This window comes from Lathamus discolor, chromosome 2 (genome assembly GCF_037157495.1).
Source record: "Lathamus discolor isolate bLatDis1 chromosome 2, bLatDis1.hap1, whole genome shotgun sequence".
NCBI classification, from domain to species: domain Eukaryota; kingdom Metazoa; phylum Chordata; class Aves; order Psittaciformes; family Psittacidae; genus Lathamus; species Lathamus discolor.
In genome coordinates this window covers 2,476,636-2,496,916 of record NC_088885.1, presented here as the reverse complement: position 1 = coordinate 2,496,916, position 20,281 = coordinate 2,476,636, and the positions used below count along the sequence as shown (strand labels likewise).

Sequence of the window (20,281 nt, the reverse complement as noted above, 5' to 3'; positions counted from 1 at the left end):
TGTTGCTGTTTGAAGTTATTGTAAAACTTGTAAAACCTGATGATAATCATTCTTCGTTTTTCTCCCCTCCCCCAGATAAAATGAAAGATGGTATCATAGCTAAACTAGCTAATCAAGCCGCAGATTACTACGGAGATGCTTACAAACAATGTCAATATAAAGATACTTTGCCCAAGGTTAGTAACTCTGATGGAAATAATCTGGGATGTGCTGTTATTCTGAATAACTGTTTACAATGTACTTGATGAAATACACTTGAAGTGTGTCCTCAAGAAAAGCTGACATATTGCTACATTTAAGGGAACTGAACCTGTAATTTGAAATAGAGTGAAGAATCTAGGAAGCAAAAGAAAGTGGGGGGTTTTGGTTTTTGTTGAAGTAAAATCTTATTACATAAAGTGTGTTTATTTGCAACACTTTTCATGTAAAGTGAACTTGAAATGTTTATGGTGGCTTTTAGGGATGCCTTCTTAGCACTTAATGCCTTACTAAACCTGTTCTTCAAACTAACACTTACTAATGGGGCTTAACTGGCTTCTAGTCTCAACATGTTTATGTGACATTTGCTCTCATGTTGACAGCGTGAATACAGTGGTACTGTTCACTTACCTGTTCCTGAAAAGCATGACTTGAAGTCATTGTGTGTCCTCTGTTCTTCTGGCTGCCTTCTTATCTTTCTCCACCCCAAAACAATCTTGATACTTGTAAAGTGTTTCAGTTTAGTCGTGAGTGTTCATTTGAGTGCTGTTGGATTTGGAAGATGCAGAAAGATATTTTGTCACACTGTATATATGTACCGTATAACAAAAAGGAGCAGGTTTTCAACGTATCAAATGTATCAATTACGTTCAAATCATAAAATAACAAAATCTGTTATGCAGTGTTACAAGATTTACTTACTTATGATTTTCTTGGACTCTTGAAATCTGTATCTAGTTAAGGAAGAGGTTGTTTTCCATAGTGCTTTTTTTGTGCATGTCTTTGAGAAGCATCCCTTGTTCCGGATTTGCAGCTGGTTTCAAAACTCTTAAGATAATTATTGCAGAGGTCTTTCTTTTTACAAAGAAGACATGAAATATACTAGATTTACTAAAAATACACCAGAAAACATAATGAAAATATTATTACCAGTGATAAATGGAAGTGGTTGATGTTTGGTCCTGTAACTTGATGTGCAGTCTTAGTCAGACAGTTGCCAAAGTATTTGCTGAAAGCACTTTTATTCCCTCGAGGGGGAAAAAAAAGTCAGGTAATGTTTCCCCCACTCCCCCAGGTTTCTAATGCAATATAGAATATTGATAATGCTAGGAACTGTATGAGTAAGGGCTACTGTGCTGAAGTAAAAGTAGTTGTTTTTATTCTTAAGCCGTATCTTGCACAAATGCCTTTGTCGGCCAGTCAGTGGCTTTTTCAGATGTACTGGAGGGGTGGGAGGGTGTTTTTTAAAGTTAAGTTGATATCTTGCTTGGCTGCAGCTTGCTAGATGATTTTTATGTATGCACATATTTCCTCTCATGTATTCTGTGTCATTTTATGGATTGGGCCAATTTCTCACTTATAGAATCCTAGAATAGTTAGTGCTGGAAAGGACCTGAAGGTAGTCTAGCTCCAACCCCGCTGCCATGGGCAGGAACTGATTTCTGAGAGGCAATGAGGTATAATAAAGACGTTGCTTTGTCTTTGATTGTTAACTATTCTAAGCCATAGATCTGCTCCCTGTTCCAGGTGCAAAGTAATCTGTCAACTGATTACAGGAAAGGATATAGTAAGGTTTGCTGGCTCCATGAGTTAACACCAGCTCTGAGAACAGCTAAGTGTTCAGAAGTGTGAAATAGAGGTCGAGATGATGTGCCAGATTCCAGTTGTAAGGCTTCCCACACCTTCACATTTACCCATTTTGATTTGTTTTTATTTCTGGGGCTGCAGCAAGTTTGCACATCTGTGAAGAAGCAGGTCTTTTTATACTGAGGTGTTTAAAGCATCACTGTGGTTTTCCAGTGCATCTGGATTTAAGAGTTAAAACAGTAAGGCCAAATCCTTGACCAAAGACCATGCCTGTACTGTGGGCTGCATCATAATGTTCTCTTCATGTCTTGGTTGTTACTCCTGCAAAGATAAGTCCATTTACATAAGTGTAAAAATGATTTCGAAGTTGCTTTCCATGTCAGCAGTTACTTGGGCTCTTTATTTCTTCTTTGCTTTTGTAATTGTAGAGTTACTTTCTTGATAGATCTGCTGCTGTTTCAAGTGAAATTGCCTTCTTAAATTAAAAAATCCCATCAACCAAACCAACCAAACCCCCCCCAGAGGACTGTATTCTTCCCCCACTTTCTCAAACCGTTGTCTTGGCTTTGTCTTAGGGGCATTCGGGTGCGTTCTTTCAACTGTCCTTTCTAATCCATGCATGCATTTCTAATCTTTGAAGTAAATGTTGTGACTTCATGGCTTGAATTTAAATCACAGTTTATCTGAAATAATTGACACACAGTTTTGCAACAACAGATCAAAATAAGGAGAAAAAAAAGAATGGATTCAATCCATGCAAAGTCCCATGGCCTCTGACATTTACCTCTAATATTTTAACCTATCTAAACCATTAATTGGGTGATTCTAATTTCCTTTTCTTCTTCCTTTTTCTTCCTGCATCCCATGTTGTCTGTGGTGGTTAATGTGGTTGGACTTTCCCCTGGTCAGTATTTTTATTTCCAGGAGGTGTTTCCTGTTCTGGCTGCAAAGCACTGCATTATGCAGGCCAATGCAGAGTATCATCAGTCTATCCTGGCAAAACAGCAGAAGAAATTCGGTGAAGAAATTGGGAGGTTACAGGTGGGTAATGGATTTTTCTGCTCTGAAAACTATGGGAAGACTTTATATCTTGAAAAGCTGGCTCAGAGTACTGAAATCCAAATAACCAATCATGAAACATACTCAAAAACTGCAAAGCATGTTTTTCATATGAATTTAATCATCAGCAGCTAAAAAGAGGAGAGGTGTGTCTGCAGCCTTTGTAAAGATGGGTTTTAATGATCTTTGGGCAGTTTGATACTGCTTGACACGTTAAGTCTGCATCTTTACATTTGCAGAGGCTTCTTACCTCAGTATAGCTAATAGAACAGATTTTAAAATAGATTTTCTGAAGTCTCCATAACATTACAAGCCTGCTTGGTTAAACCTAACTCCTTTCCTGCAATCCTGATTTAAATCTGAGACAGTTCTGAAAAGCATACGAACAGTTGTATTTTTAGACTTCATAGACTTCTGCCTCTCTATCTGGTTTTTAGAGGAACTTGCTATAGATGTTGTAATGAGTAGGGTCTTGTCTTGATTTAAGTACAGCAGGGGGAAAAATGGGTAAAAATAAGTATTCTGTTAAATGCTTTGGGGGGAAAAAATAAAGATGAAGTGCTGTTTCAGCTGACCTTGTAGGATCTGTGTGCAGTATCTGTTTACTGGTAGGCAGAGAGCTGGGAGACTTGCAGAAGACTGTCCTGTTGTCACTTAGAAAGTTACCACTTGGTAACACAGTGAAGTCTTAAACACGGTTTATTTTGTATGCTTACCTGACAATGAGGTGCCTATATGAGCTTCTAATAGCAGTTATAACTGTATTACTGGGTGATAGATGTAGGTGTACCTGCTGTTTGTTCTTGAGTTTGACTCCGCTTTGCGGATCTCCTAGGACTTCACTGTAATAGAATATTAATATTTAATTTGTTTTTTAGTGTTCACCCATGACAGGTCTGGCTGTATCAATTTCACTATTATTGTTCTATAGTAAATTAACTTGTGACCATGATTTTTCTTCATGTCGTGTTTTGGGAAGCATCTCTTCATGCTGAGTAGTTAAAGATTGGCATTTGTTGTTTATTCCTTTGGGGAGCTGTAGTAAAACTGTTGTAAGGTATTAACTAGGTTACTTTTTGCTTAGTTTTATTTTCCAGTTTGTTTGTTATCCCTGATGAACTATTTTAAGGAGTAAAATCTCCTTTTTTCTTTTTGATACATAAGAGGGGAGAATATTTTCTAAGAACGTAATATTGATCTGATGTGTTAGCACTAGTTTCTTGGCTATCTGGGAAGTTCATCTGTTTTACTAAGCATAGATGAAAGGAAAAAGAAAAGTTATTTTAATTGTAACTGTATTTAAAAATCTCTTTTAGCATGCAGCAGACTTAGTGAAAACGGTGGCGTCTCGTTATGATGAATATATAAATGTGAAAGATCTGGTTGACAAAATCAACCGTGCGCTTACAGCCGCCAAGAAAGACAATGACTTCATTTACCATGACCGGGTTCCTGACCTGAAAGATTTGGAGTCCATTGGAAAAGCCAGTCTTGTAAAGTCCACTCCAGTTGTTGTTCCGCTCAGTCAGAAATTCACTGGTGAGTGAAGTGTGTAGAGTGCACAGGGTCACGGTCACCTTGTGACACCTGAGTACCGCCACCAGTGTTCATTTGTACCATGAAAAGGTCAACATCTACTTTGGGATACTATTGAGTGTACAGTAGTGGTTTTGAGAGTGTGGTTTGTCTTTTCCAGTTTGGTGTTCTACTACTTGGTGATGGAAGTACTGGAAGAATAAACCACAGCTTGAAGATCATCATCTGCAACGTGTTCTTCTCTTCTTTTACTCATATCTTCTCAGCAACTGTATTTTGTATATTAAACCAGCCTTTTTAATTTGATAAAGAGCACTAATACAAGGGAAAGGTACCAAAGTGTACCACCTTAACAAACGTAGCTGCTGGCCTTCCATAAGGCTGAAATAGTGTTAGTTTGTTGGCTGTACAGGGGAGTTCTGAGAAGTGATCCTCTCATCCTGTTCTAATTTTGGTCCTTTGAAGAAGCAAAATTAAAAATGAAGCCTTAAGAATAATCTGATTTGTAATTCTACAGTTGTTTTAGGTATAACACCTTTAAGTTATTTCTAACTTAATTTCAGTCTTAAAAACTGAAATCTAACCTGAACACCTGTAGAAATAGAACAGAGTTTAAGACATTCTGAGGTGTGAGGGAGAGTATCTTAAGCTGTTCAGATCAGTCTCTGTTCTACAGCCTGAGTAACAGAGCTGTGAAGATATTTATGTCCTTTTACCTTCACCGTGCAACTTGAGTAATTGATACTACTTGAATTGCAGACCTGTTTGAGAAGATGGTTCCATTGCAAGTTCAACAGTCTGTGAGTGTTTATAACCAGAGGAAGGCAGATCTAGTGAACAGGTTAATAGCCCAGATGAGAGAAGCCACAAATCTGGCAAATGGGTAAGTATGGCTTCTTGTGAGGATTCTCCAGAGGAGCTGTGGAACAGCCTATGAACGTTGGTTGCTTTGCAGCCTGCAGACATCCAGATTACAGCAGCAGTTTTGTATAACTGTATGGTAGGCTGGCAAACTTAAGCCATAGAGGGGTATTTAGAACTGCTTTTCTGCAGACGTTAAGACTGAAAGCTTATCAAGAACAAATAGTTTTTCATTTTCTTCTATCTTCCCTTATTTTTGAGAGTTTGACACTTGCTCAGAAAAAGCTCCAGTAGCATTAATTTGAAGGAATTTCACATTCCAGCTTGATTGTGCTAGTGACTCATAAATTATATTCCCCCAAAAAAAGAAAGAATAAATTGTCCTTTACAATAAATAATCATAACAAATCCTATCAAGCGGAAAGATAAGAATGTAACTCAAGGCATTTGATTATCTGCTAGAGAGTTACTGCTAAAAACATTTGCCGTGTTTTTGTAAGTGCTAAAAGACTAGGGCTTGTTTAGCTTTTTAAGAGCTTTGAAACATGTTTTTGGTGAGGTATACACTAGGAATAATTCAGAGTTTTCAGTCTGAGATTTCTGTCCAGGAGTACATTATGCTCTGTTTCCATTCTAGTTGACTGAGTGGTTGTTCGGACAGCAGTGTTATTTACAGGATAAAGCTACAGACAAGCTGTTGTTTAACATGTTGACTTTTTCAGTGTGTTGGCTTCCCTCAATCTTCCTGCTGCTATTGAAGATGTGTCTGGGGATACTGTGCCTCAGTCTATTTTGACCAAGTCTAAGTCTGTGATTGAACAGGGAGGAATTCAGACTGTTGATCAGCTGATCAAAGATCTGCCTGAACTGCTACAAAGGAACAAGGAAATTTTAGATGAAGTAAGTAAGCTCAGCAACTGCTAACGCTAAAATGTTGCTAAAAAACACCACCACTGAACTTTTTCCTCTTCAAGTGGCAATAGGAAAGGTTCGCAATTAACAAAAATGCCTGTAACTTTACTAGCACTTTAAAAACATGTCCTACAAGTGTTTAGTCGATACAAAAACTGTGCTGTCACATGTGCTTGTGCTGTCACATGTGCTTGTGCTGTCACATGTGCTTGTGCTGTCACATGTGCTTGTGCTGTCACATGTGCTTGTTCCTTTACAAGTATTTTGTTTCTCAGAGCGTTGGGGTGGGGAGGGAAGCGTTCTAGAAAGACGTGTGTGATTTGTGCCTTTCAGGCCTGGTTTTTGTTTAGCAAATTAAATTTATGAAGGATGTATAAACATTCTTCATACATTCAACACTATCTGTTTCATGTTTAGAATGGTGTATAATGTATGTAACATTTTTCTCTTGTAGTCACTAAGATTATTAGATGAAGAAGAAGCAACAGACAATGACCTGCGAACAAAATTCAAAGAGCGCTGGCAGAGAACTCCATCCAATGAGCTCTATAAGCCCTTACGGGCAGGTAAAGATCATGCTTTGGATTCTGGGGATGCTCTGAAAACGGCCATTCTCATTGTGTAAACTAAAATAGTTCGGTAAATATTTGTAAAGATGCAAATATGTGGTTTGGTTGACACACTGTAGGGAAGAGATGGCATCCCGAGGGACCTTGACACACTTGTGAGGTGGGCAGATGCCAACCTTATGAAGTTCAGCCATGCCAAGTGCAAGGTCCTACACCTGGTTTGGAGCAATCCCAGGCACAGCTACAGACTGGGCAGAGAAGAGATTCAGAGCGGCCCTGCAGAGAAGGACTTGGGGGTGTTGGTTGATGAGAGACTGAACATGAGCAGCTTCAGTGTCTGCTTGCAGCCCGGGAACCAACCGTATCCTGGGCTGCATCCAAAGGAGCGTGACCAGCAGGGCGAAGGAGGTGATCCTGCCCCTCTGCTCTGCTCTTGTGAGACCTCACCTGGAGCATTGTGTGCAGTTCTGGTGTCCTCAACATAAAAAGGACATGGAACTGCTGGAACAAGTCCAGAGGAGGCCACGAGGATGATCAGGGGCTGGAGCACCTCCCGTATGAAGACAGGCTGAGGAAGTTGGGGCTGTTCAGCCTGGAGAAGAGAAGGCTGCATAGAGACTTCATAGCAGCTTCCAGTGTCTGAAGGGGGGCAATAGGGGTGCTGGGGATGGACCCTTTGTTAGGGACTGTAGTGATAGGACAAGGGGTAACAGGTTCAAACTTAAACAGGGGAAGTTCAGGTTACATGTTAAGAAGAAGTTCTTTGTTGTTAGGGTGGTGAGGCACTGGAATGGGTTGTCCAAGGAAGTTGTGAAGGCTCTGCCCCTGACAGTGTTCAGGTCCAGGTTGAACAGAGCCTTGGGTGACGTGGTGTAGTGTGAGATGTCCCTGCCCATGGCAGGGGGTTTGGAACTGGATCATTTTAAGGTCCTTTCCAACCCTAACTATTCTATGATTGTCTGAAATGTGCTAAAACACCCTTATTGCAGCCTGGAGCATTATTTGAAGTGGGGAGATAACGTGCAGGCAGAAAATTCCCTACTGCTTGTGCTCCTGTGCAGTGTGTGTGCATGCTGAAGTTTCAGAAAGCATGTGTGATGGAAAACATCCGTCCTCCCAAGAATCTGGTTGAATTATCTCTTAAATACTTCAGTGTACTTAGAGCCGTCACTAGAGCATGGTTTTGGTGTGCTTAGTGTGTGTTGGCTTGAAGCTAACAAGGGACTGATACTGCCACCTTGGTTTTTGCAGTTACAGGGATTTGTATCTGGGGAGTAGCTCAAACCAGTGTTCAAGTATTTCCATGTGCTTCTCTGGAGAGTTAATACCGGTGCCTAGTTTATGCACTATTTAAAAGATAACTTGGAAGCTTAAGTTTACTTATAAGTCTTAACTTCATGATGCGCAGGCTCATAGAAATGTATGGAGACTTGCTGAAAAGCATGGAAACTGCTCTGATGCAAGTCTTGGATGGAACAAGGTTTGAAATAACCTAAACACTGTTGTGTTTCCTTCCTCTCCTACCACCAGAGGGAGCAAACTACCACAGTATCTTGGATAAAGCTGTGCAAGCAGATGGCCAAGTTAGGGAGCGCTATCAGTCTCACCGGGACACCATTGCCCTCCTCTGTAAGCCTGAGGCAGAGCTCAATGCAGCCATTCCTTCTGCCAACCCAGCAAAAACATTACAAGGAAGCGAGGTAAAGCATTGAAGTTTGTCCTTATGAATGGAAGTGCTGTTTCTGTGACTGAGTAAACTTGCACAAATTGGTGTGGATGCTGACCCTTAGCTGCTCTTGTTTCTGTCACAATTGATACAGGAGGTGACTAACATCTGGAATTTGCTCAAGTGTGTTTTGTAACACTTAGTACATGCAAGTTCAGTCACCATGGACAGCAGGACTGTAGATCTGTTATAAATGGAGCCATTCTTGATGAATATTTTGAAGTAGGATGGTGGGGCGTAGTGCTCGGGTCTTGGGGCAGTCAGGCAATGTAAAAGACATGGCCCAGCATTTTAAATTGTTAGACAATTACACCAGTTTGTTCTAAGAAAGTCATGTCTCACAGCAATACGATTAGTTTTCGGTAGGAATGATTTGAAGTCAGTGGGTTTGCCATTTTTAGAACATCTTATTGAAAGTGTCTGACCAATTTAAAGATGATTTCAAAATCTTCACAGTCGCTCAGTGTTATTAGTAAAAGCAAATCTTTAGAAGAGACTACAGCTTGAGAAATGCTTGAAGATCTTTGTTCCGTTGCATTTTGTCCTGGTTTGTCATCTTAAACACCTATAAACAAGTGACACTGCAGTAGTGTTGGCAGTGTCAGTGAGGGGTGTAAGATGGGAACAAGTAATAGAGTACACTTCTGAAGTGATTCCTCCGAGTGTGCTAACTTCTGACAATTTTCATTGCCTAGGTTGTTAATGTCTTAAGAACTTTGCTGGCCAATCTGGATGAAGTTAAGAAGGAGAGAGAACAACTAGAAAATGACCTGAAATCAGTAAACTTTGACATGACGAGCAAATTCCTGACAGCGCTTGCACAGGATGGTGCTATAAATGAGGAGGCAATCTCTGTGACTGAGTTGGACAGAATTTATGGGAGTTACACACAGAAAGTGCAGGAGTCCCTAAAAAAGCAGGAAGAACTTCTCAAAAATATTCAGGTACAACATGTTGTGTGTCCTCCTTCCTCTTAAACTAAGGAGCAATGATTACTTCTCCAGTACTTTAGAAATCTGACTTTGCTTTCTGCTCTGTTTTGCTGTCATAGGCCAGTTGATACTCCTTTACCTGTCTGATCACTGAAAGATACAGGGGTGGTTTTGTGTTCACTGGAAATGAACATAACTTTCCAGCAGACTCATCCAGAGCTCTGTAGTGTCAGTTCTCTTGCACATTTTCTTCCCCAATTCTGCAGATTTCTTTGCCCTTGAAAGAAGCTTCCCTGGTGTATTAAGAATTTTTTAGGTTTGTTTTGATATTTTTTTTTTCCCCCTTCATCTCCTCTTAATACTTCTTTCTGGGATAACTGGAATGGGTTGCCCAAGGAAGTTGTGAATGCCCCATCCCTGGCGGTGTTCAAGGCCAGGTTGGACAGAGCCTTGTGTGGGATGGTTTAGTGTGAGGTGTCCCTGCCCATGGCAGAGGGGTTGGAACTGGATGATCTTAAGGTCCTTTCCAACTAAAACCATTCTATGATTCTAACAGGAGGCCTGTACTTACTGTCTACTAGAAGACATTTTGTGTCTCAGCTTATCAAAATAAAAATCAGAGTTTATTTGTAAATTCAGCCTGAATTTGTCAGTAGCACTGGAGTCAAATATCTGAAACATCTGGCAAAAGAGGAACTCTTGGTGCTTGGACAGGTGACAAAAAAATAATGGGGCCTATTTGTGCACAGGATTACTTACAGCTTCTGACTGCAACTTGGATTGCAAGAACTAAGGGAAAAAAACTGTTTCCAAATGACCATATGGCTCATGTTTATCAAGTATTTTGTATTCAGATATCTTTTAACATGATAAACTTTTAAAGTCTTGATGGATATTACTTTGATGTTTGAATGTCCTCGACTTAAAGTGTGGCTGCTTCTGGCAGCTAAAATAGTCTTGTTAAGTTAGCTTGTTTGTTTCTTTTCCCTGAAGAAATGACATGTAGGTAGGTGATGCTTCTGGATGTTTTCCACTTCCCTGTCCTTTTAATAACTTGCCAATGTCAACCAAACTTGAGGTAGCACTACCTAAAAATACTAACTTCAAGTGTGATTTTGTGAATATCAATGGAGGGAGATAGAGGAGAGAGCCTAATTAGTGTAGCCTCTGAGAGAGAGTCTGCTTGAGTATGAGCTGAAAGTGGCCCACAAGAGACTGATAATTAACTGATAGCTAATGCCAGTGTATGGCTCTGAAATAGTCACTGCATGTGGCAGATGGCAAGTGTCAGGAGGCACAGTGTGTGGAAGGTGAAGACAGGCAGGTATTGGGAAAAGGGGGTAGAAGCAAGGAGTGAGAGGGGGAAGACACCACAATGTACAGAATCTAACACCAAACCAGCTTGCATTATTTTCACTGCTTGGTTTTTCCCTTCGTTTAAGAATGCACATCAGGATTTCTCAAAGATGAAACAATCAAACAATGAATCCAATTTAAGAGAAGAAGTTTTGAAGAACTTGGCTGTGGCAAATGACAACTTTGTGGAACTTGTTGCCAATTTAAAAGAAGGCACAAAGGTACAGTAATGCTTAAGGGTGATTTGCTTACCCGGTGAAACATGGATTAACTTTGCAGACATGCTAGAATGAGGTACACTTTTGAGCTCACTACTGAGGTGAGGACAGTGAGTTGCTTGAATTTCAGTTGTTTTGACAGCTGTGAGACGCTGCTTTGTTCCTATCTGAAAAGTAAGCTTTTCTAATTACTGATTTATATTTAAAATAGAAAGAGTTGTTAATTACAGCTGAGTAAACGATGCTGAAGTTACCCAGATGAGCCATGTTATCTAAGGAATTCTTTCATCTGTTACCCCATGGTGTTTAATCACCTTATCAAATTTTTGGTTTATATACTGCTATGCATATGTGAGGAAAGATGAGGAGAGCTTTATTTAGCTTGCTTTTATTGATCTGAGCATCTGGAAGGTGTCTTACTGCTTCTGTATTAAGTACTTTTTGCTGGTTTATTGATAGCTCTCTATAGGGAAATAAAACTGAAATGTCTGTACAAATGAAATGCATGGAAATGATTGAAGTCAGGAAAATGAAAAGAAAAAAATACCCTTTAAAACTGTTAATCACGGCATGTGATCTAGTTTTATTCTGGTTTTAATACGTTTTCTAGTTGCCTTAAACTCTTATCTTTATACACAAACCCCCATGTGTAAGAACCCCACAGAATGATCTGGTATTACAAGGATGGACAACAGCTAACTGATACTTGGTTTTGAGAAGCAGAATAAAAGGCACCAGCAAACTTTACTGGAATGGCAGGTTTTGGGCACTGTAATAACACAAAGCCTATAACTGGATTGATATGTAAAAACATGCAAGTGTCTTGATTGAGCATGCTCTTGTTGGGTTTTTTCTCTTAACTAGTTTTACAACGAGCTGACAGAAATCCTGCTGAAATTCCAAAACAAATGCAGTGACATTGTCTTTGCTCGCAAGACTGAAAGAGATGAACTGCTCAAGTAAGATTTCAGTGTTTTGTTTAAGCATTGTAGAAACATTAAGTATTTATTGGAAGTTAATCTTTGGGGATGTGTTTCCTGTGGTACTTGAGGAAATGAGAAAGGGAGAAGAGGTGTGTAAGACTGTCACCCTTTCTTTGCCTTAATGCTAGCCCCACTCTCCCCTCATATGATAAACTGGGAAAGTGATAGGAGAAATAAATGGAATAATGTACTTTGGAGTCTATGCTGTTCCTATGTACAGTTTTGCATGAATCTGTTTCATCTGACTGTGATTTCACTCTTAGTTCTTTTTGGCATGCATTTGTTAATAATTTTATTTTACTCTTTCCTTTGAGGAACTTCTGCTCTCTGCACCTTGCTTTTGGTTTGAGAAATTAGATAAATGCTGCAGCATGTGATTGCCTTCCATGTGCCCAGTATGGTGGGGATGAACAATGTTGGTGTTCTGCCTCTGCTCTGTAGTCTGCTCTGATTTTATACTGTATCGTTGAGTAGATAGATGGGTTGCCTACACTGCTGGCGCATTTTGTCCTTCATGTTGAAGGGAAGTGTTTGCTCTTGTCCCACACACATGATCAGGCTAGGGATAGTATACTTCAACTGTCATTTGTAGGCTCTCAAGAGGAAAGCATAACTGGAAAGCTACCTGTTAATCAGTAGTCTTTAGCAGAGCATGTAGCCTTTTCTAAACAGGGCTGGTTGCTATTGTAGTTTCAGCTGGTGAAACTGCAGTTGTGTGCATGAACCCTATTGTCAATGGGATGCTCAGCCCTTAGGTTTTCTTTCCTGACTTCATTCTTTGTAGAACTGTTCCTTTTCAGTTGGGCACGACGCTTGTAACTGTATACAATCCCTTCCACTTCATATGCTCATGGAATTCAGGAACTGTAGGCTGCCTAACCAAGGCTATGGCCTGAATATCTCACATTCTAATATGTTAATGTTCAGTGTTAAAGCTGTGGGTTTAGTGTTGGTCTAACATTGAGCTGAATTTTGCTGGGCTATCTTTTACCGCCTCACGTGCTAACAGTTCACTACATGAAACCCTGTCAAGGGTTGGGGGCAATGATCAGATTTGGGATATTTGTAATATACGTCTACAAACATTTATTTCTCAGTGCACCAACCCAAAATCTTGAGTAAATGTGTGGTTTTGTCCCTTCCCCACATCCCCACCATAAAAATACTGGCTGTGGGCTACATCTTCACTTAGTAAAAGTAAAGTTGTTTAGATGGTTTCTTATTTAGAACTAGAGAGATTTTGTTTCCTCACATAATGGTTGCCTATTGGATGATCAGTTTTAATAAGTGTATTAGGCATCACATTTAATGTATCTGGTCACTTCGTGGTTAAAATATATTTCACTCTGGATGGTACTGCTGTTCTGTAAGCTATTGGTCTTTGCAGTGTGATTTGAAGAAGAAAACCATTACTTCGGTTCATTATGTCATATTCTAAGATGTTCAGGTTTTCTTAGTCTGCACACTATGCCGTAGTTGCCAACTCAACTGTACCTTTGCTGGTTTCCCCCGCCTTCTGATCAGGTGTCAAGTTCTAGCTGGTACATAGTGCTCCCCTACCACTTTTACCCAAAATTGCCTGGAATTTTATATGTTTCCTAATGTCTCTCTGGAGAATCTGCCCAGTCTGACACTCTGCACTGAGGAATGCACTACATTGAATACGTAGCTTCGAATTGCTGCCTTAGAGCTTTCATGACAAGCTGCCTGTAAAATGATGCTGTTGAATGGCAGCTTGTGGTGCCACATGACACCAAAGCCTCCTTGTATCTTACCTGAGTATCTTACCAAGACTAATTCCAGCACTAGAGGTAACAGAACAGAGAACCTGAAAGCTTATTTGCTGAGCCATTCACGTTTTTGCCAGGGTTTTTTTTTGGTAGTTGTGCTTACACAGATGTAAATGACATCATAGACTATCTAGCAGACTTCTTTTATCCATTCTGTTAGATGTATGGTAGTTGCATGCCATATTATTTAATGTAGGACAATCTCTAAGCAACGTTGCATTGCTTTGCTTCTGTATTTGAGCATCTTTTCACATGTTAAAATCACTGACATTTACTTGTATTCTGTTCTGTAGCCTTGAGCTTTCCTTTGAAGGAAAGCTTCCAAGTTGCTAAATGCTCTGACTGTTCTATGATTTCTGATCCCAGAGCTTTTGGCCAATTCTGTGATCTATACCTAGTATTCAGTTGGAATATAAAGACATTATTAGAAAATAGATGTAGCAGTTAATCAGAGGGTTGGCTAGAGGATTGTTTCCAATGAAGTGATTTGGACTCCAAATTCAGTTCGAGCTACCTCAGTGATCATGCTTTAAGTATTGGATTTACCCTGTTGCCTCTTTATAGCTTAGTTTAAGAATTGGTTGTCATACACTTCAGCAAGCTAAGTTATATGTTTGCTTGTTTGTTTTTTAATAGAGATTTGCAGCAAAGCATTGCTAGGGAACCCAGTGCTCCCTCTATTCCTCTGCCTACCTATCAGACCACATCAGCTGGAGGAAGCAAGCCTGCAGCATCGTCAGCTCCTACTCCAGCACCCAGAACCATGGTGGTAAATGCACACTACAGAATTAGGGGGTTGAAAATACTATGGAACTCCTAAGTGATCTGTAGCTTGTGTATATCACTCCTTAATATTTAATGTATTTGGAAATGCATTGAAGGGAAATAGAAGGCAAATTCCAAAGGTGCAGAGAGATGTATTATGCACTATTGATATTCATAATTTGCACATTTGAAATGGAAAGCTTATTAGTTTTTAGATGCTTCACATTGTATTTAGTTTATAGAGATAATAGAATGTCTACTTAAAATGCAAATAGAAATAAAAATCAACTGATCATATACGCACAGCTTTTGATTCCAGGACTTCCAGAAGGAAGCATCAGCTTAATCCTTTTTCTCCTGTTAGGGGACTAAACCACAGCCACCAGCACGGCCACCACCACCAGTAATTTCTGCAGCAAGCAGTTCCTCTTCTACATCAGCACCCTCTGGAACAGCTCCTGCTGCTGCTCCTGCTGCTCCTCCTGCTCCAGGAGCCAGTGCACCTGCAGCAAACACTGCGCCATCGCAGGCACAGGGACCTCCTTACCCAACTTATCCAGGTTACCCAGGGTAAGCTATGGGAGTAGTTAAGTAGTTCTTTGTTACTCTGTTGTCTAAAAGCACTTGTTTGTTGCATGTGATGTTTTAAAATCCTTTAGTGTTACAACTGAAGATGGGTTTAGTGTTTGGGGCAAGGTGATCTTTTCAGTTTCAGTCATATCATTCTTGCAGGAATCATTTGCTGGTACCATTTGTGGGAAGGGTTTGAAAACTTCAAGTTTTTGTAGCTTGGCTGTTTTTAAAGGAAAAGGGAGATAGGACTGCAGCTCCTTAACTGTGGTTTGGGGACTGTTGCCAGCCCTTGCATAATCGGTGTTTTTTATCGCAAAAGTGTTGGCATATCTCATTTTTCAAATCTTCTTTTTTCACGAAAGATGATGAAAAATACAGAAAATATTCCAGCTTAGTGTGCTGTCTTCTGATGCTTTTTTCCATCTTTCTGGAGTCAGGGTGGGGACTTGAAGGCAGATGCTCTCCTTCAGCAGCAGGCTTGGCAAATGTTAAAATATACACGGTGATATTAAACATGAGATAATCAATTTAGATCAGGTCTAAATCCAGCAAGTTGCTTTTACTCCACCTCCTGCCTGCATTTCCGCTTCATGCGTTATAACTTGTTTCATGTGTGATCCTTGAAAGTTACCCCAAGTTCTGCTGCACAAAGAGAAAGATTGAAGGAAAGCATTTGCAGTGATTGCACGTGGTTTTGTATTTATTAATGAGTTGTCTTTTGCAAATTAAGATTATCAGTGTTTTGTAACTAAAGTATGCTTCCCTCTCCCCGCAGGTATTGCCAGATGCCAATGCCAATGGGCTATAATCCGTACATGTATGGTCAGTATAATCTGCCGTATGCTCCTTCACCTGTCTATCAAAACCCTGGACAAGCACCATATCCGACACCTCAACAACCTGGATACCTATTTCCTCAACAGCCTTATTACCCTCAGCAATAATGTATCTGCAAAGAAGCTCTGCTTGTTAAAATTGGAGAGAAATTGGCAATAAGCATACTAAAACTTTTAGCTTCAGTTGCTGTACCATACTGAACTGTATGCAGTCTATAATTCCTGTTCGTTGTTAACTGCTCAGAAATATCTTGATCAGTTCTTGATTACACTAAACACCCTGAAAGATCTGCTGCAGTGGTTTAGACTGTAGACTAATATCAGAATTAGAGCCTAATTCCGTGGTCTGAAACTGTACACACTACCTGTTGGCTAGACCAAAATACTTGTCTTCAAAAAATCCTGTAAGTAACAAATGGGTTCAGATGAGAAAAATGAAGCAGTGCGTGCACTGGGTGTGATATATTCTAGGGAACCATATAGCATTTCCTTCTATACCCTATTGGCTTGTATTTTGGGGGGGGGTTTAGTTAAAAATGCTTATTTTGTCTAATAATCAAGGCCTTGTAAATCATCAGTAAGCAAAATAAATTACTGAAGAATGGTTTAAACACTTGGCATTCTCATTACAGTAAGAATGTGGGTGGTGTGTCTGTAGATTGTCATTTGCCTCTTGACTTGCACAACACAAAGGAACTTCCCAAGTGGTTAGCCTTATGACTGAACTTCCACCTTTTCCCCGATTCTGTGTTTTTGTGACAGAATCTGTAATTAACCATTTAAATGCTGTTAGATGATGTCTTGCAGGTGGAATTTTCCTATAACTTTGAAGTGTATTGGACTAAAATATGTTCATTACTGTTTTAAAGGAATGGTTCATCTCATCTCCAGATACTACTTCAAAGAAGGGAGATCAGGGTCCCTCTGACAGGACCCAGTGGCTGGTTGGTGTAACCCACATTTTCCAAAGAAACGTTGCTGAGAAATGTGTTATGGCTCAGAACAGGGCAACTATCGATTGTTGGAGCTTTTCAGATTATGTTTCTAATGATTGCTTTTTTTCCCTTCAAAAATCAATGTATTCCCTCAGGGAGCTTGGTACTAGTGGAGAAACTTATTTTGTGTGGGGGGGGAAAAAAAATCATCTTGTCAATGAAAGCACACGGAATATTTTCTTTTGGACCCATTTTCTCAAGGGATTAATAATCTTGCACTACATTTTGCATTAGATAATGAAGAGTATCAGTTTGTGCTTAATGGCTTCTACCAAATACTTACAAACCGTCTTTCAGTCTGGTTTTGGTTGGTTCTTTTAAATATGTTTGTCTAGTGAGGGAACCCCCCCCCCCCCCCATTTCCTTTAGCCCTTGACATGAGTCCCTTGGTTCTGTGGGACAGTTAATGTCCTGAGTGCTTCATAGAAGATGTTCTGGCCTTACAGAAGAGCTATCACAATACCTATGTTAAACGCTACTGCTTTATTTTCTATTTAAGTGCCTGATTAAACTATCGAGGTATATTTTGATGTAGGGGTTTAGTTATTGTAGCATCTGGGTGGAAACCTCACTGGACCTTGAATACTCTTCCTCATGAAGAAAGCAGCACATGTACCCATGTGAGCTCCTTTCTTCCTGTCTCAAGTTCTTGCTATGTGATCACTCCAATGACTTTGTGAAGACTACTTGTCTTTGATACTCCCTGACCCCCACAGAAGATGCAGATCAAAAGGTAAAAATGAGCATCTCTTAGAACATGAGTATCTAATTCTGAGCACATTTATTAACCCTGTAGAAACTCAATGATGTGGGGGAGCAGGTTGAAATAAGAGAATGCAGGGCTGTAGATACACCCATGCACAAGGACAGGTGCTTTGCATTCCCTTATGAACCTCGCTGAGTGGGGTGGCACAGGAACCTCCAGGTTTTTTTGCCTGATGAGAATATTTAAGAGGCAAGCAAGGATGATGAGCAGCAGCTTGGAAGATCATGGTTTGGAACCAACAATCAGAACCTGACTTTAACTGGAAAAACAGTAGTTTTCCACTAATTCCACTGTGTCAATGTGAGCAAGTGCAAGTCTAATGCAACCTTTTCAGTTCAAAACGTCTAGTACACTATGGCCTGTAGGTTTTTCAGTTTGCACATTAGATGCATTTGAGCTACTGGGTGAGTTTGTTTCTAGTGCCTCAATTTCTAAGACTTACTTTAATGCTGTATAAAAATGTAACTTGGTTCAGCATAAAGATTCCTAGACTTGAAATCTCCTTTTTAAAGTTGCATGGAGCTGGAATCGCTGTTTATTTTTCCGGTTGTGTTACTGCTTGCTTTAGTCCGCTATTATTTGAATATGTATAGAAATCTATGCATTGTGTTCAGCTTTCTGTTTGTCTCCCTTTTCCCCCTTTTTTTTCCTTCCTAAAGAGAACAGAAGAATCCAGGGACATGTATGTATCTGCGTTTAAGCATGCAGCTGTCATGACTTTGGTTGAGATGTTACCTTGTTCTTCTATAGTTTATTAAAAAAAACCCAGTTAGTAAAACCCGAATTCATGGCTTTTCTCTTGAGTCCTTTGGCTTCAGACAAATGTTATTTTGGAAAGGGCGGAAATAAGTAAGTTTGTGCTGTGGTGAAGGCACTTGGGATGTCAGGTGCCTTACAGCACAGCTGCTGCTCTGGAATAACAGCCGAGCTCAAATCCTGGGAGCTGTGTTGATTTCCAAGGCTGATGGAGTGTGTTCCCCTTTGATGTGAGGAGGAAATGGTGAGGTCCTTCTGCCTCCAGAAGCTTTGAATCTAAGTTTGTTGTCCTGAGCTCCATGTCAGGCTGGGTTCTGTGTGCCTTGCAGCTGGGCAAAGCCATTCCAGGCTGTAGGGGCCATCAGGTGGTTAACTATTGCCAGCACATAAATGACCCCCATGGGCACACCAAGAAGTTGATTTATTGATGCATTTACTTATTTTTGGTAAAACAAGCCTAATACCATGCATATTGCAGTTGCTGTGTGGAGATCAAACCTTACCATCATGTCCTTTCCAGAGACTTTTGAAGTCCAGTGTTCATTCTGTCTTGCAGAAAAGGTTTCCGTGCAGTCAATGAGAAAAGCAAGTCTTATGAAGCAAGCTAATTATGGATCGTAAGCGAAACACCAAACCGTTGCAAGGCTACTAAGTCGTTGCTAATGGTTTTCTTTTATTCCTCTTTAAAATGGTTTCAGCCCATATGAAGAAGTGTCTTCCCTGCCCACTGATTTCACATTGCCAGCTCGTGCTGGGTCTGTTACTGTTATAGGCTGTAGGGTTAGTTGAGTGCTTTAGGGCTGATCTGTGGGATGTAGTCTAAGTTACACTGACCAGTGTCCTTGCTGTTTCAGAGTCCTTTGAGGCAGTGTTTGGGCCTTGATGTTGTGAAGCAGCATCACCCATTGCAGGTAGCTGAAACTGGCGAGAGAATTCCTTGGAAAGCAAATCTTTCTTTGCATTAGCAGAGAGATGTGCTTGCTTTTGCTAAAATGGGTTCAGGTCTGAAGTGACTCGCGCCTCAGAGCCTGTGTTCTGGCATGTATTTGTCCTGACAGAACATTTAAACAGGCTACGTGAAATGATCATGTGCTTCAGGTTTTGGTTGTATACCATGGGATGGAATCTCCTGAATTGTCAGGATTTGGCTATGTTCAGTTGAAAAGAAACTCATTTGGAGTTTCTAGTCCCTTGATAAGATGAGCTATGACAGCAGAGCAACACTCCAAACTGCTTTTTTGTGGTGTTTATGGGGAGGATTTGGGGCTTTTTTGTTGTCACTTTTGACTAGAATTCACCACCTGCTCTTCAGGTTTATTTTAGCTTTTGAAAGTTCCATTTAAAAATGGGCAGTGTTTAAAAAAATAGCCATTGTGCCTGTTTTAACTGTTCTAAGTACTGGCACAGCTTCCAGAGAAGCTGTGGCCACCCCATCCCTGGCAGTGTTCAAGGCCAAGTTGGACTGGGCTTTGAGCAGCCTGGTCAAGTGGAAGGGGTTGGAAGTGGATGAGCTTTAAGGTCTCTTCCAGCCCAAACCAGTCTGGGATTCTATTATCTGACATGGTAAGATGGTCTCTTATCCGGTGCAGCAAGTGATCAGATGAGGCTCAACCAGCTGCTGTGATGAAGTGACATTGGAGCACAGTGGATGGCGGGCGTTACCGTGACCCATTGTCACAGTGGGAGTACTGAAAAGGAGCGTGTGTTGCTGGCAGGGGAAAAGCCTGTTGGCAGCTACAGCTCTTTCACTGTGGAGAACAACATGAACAGCGGGTGTTGCGCTGGGGCATCAAAAACTTGGAGAGGGAAAGCATCAAAGTGGTCAGAGAGGAGAAAGAGCCAGGAGAGAATGGAAGGAAAGCT

General features: G+C 40.5%; 1 protein-coding gene across 4 annotated transcripts in view; it reads left to right on the top strand.

The window, feature by feature from the left end:
• PDCD6IP (programmed cell death 6 interacting protein) overlaps positions 1-18,446 on the top strand; it is a 32,249-nt gene extending 13,803 nt beyond the window's left edge. Inside the window, exons 6-18 of one of the 4 annotated variants that reach the window (XM_065665402.1) lie at positions 76-176; positions 2,695-2,826; positions 4,161-4,383; positions 5,140-5,263; positions 5,964-6,141; positions 6,608-6,719; positions 8,253-8,422; positions 9,144-9,392; positions 10,823-10,957; positions 11,819-11,913; positions 14,364-14,493; positions 14,857-15,062; positions 15,841-18,446. In XM_065665402.1, the coding sequence (XP_065521474.1) occupies positions 76-176; positions 2,695-2,826; positions 4,161-4,383; positions 5,140-5,263; positions 5,964-6,141; positions 6,608-6,719; positions 8,253-8,422; positions 9,144-9,392; positions 10,823-10,957; positions 11,819-11,913; positions 14,364-14,493; positions 14,857-15,062; positions 15,841-16,009 (2,024 nt within the window). In that variant the 3' untranslated portion in view covers positions 16,010-18,446. Of the gene's footprint in view, positions 1-75; positions 177-2,694; positions 2,827-4,160; positions 4,384-5,139; positions 5,264-5,963; positions 6,142-6,607; positions 6,720-8,252; positions 8,423-9,143; positions 9,393-10,822; positions 10,958-11,818; positions 11,914-14,363; positions 14,497-14,856; positions 15,063-15,840 lie in introns of all 4 variants that reach the window. The other 3 variants (XM_065665405.1, XM_065665403.1, XM_065665401.1) reach the window with 3 other exon arrangements.
• The last annotated feature ends 1,835 nt before the right edge of the window (positions 18,447-20,281 follow it).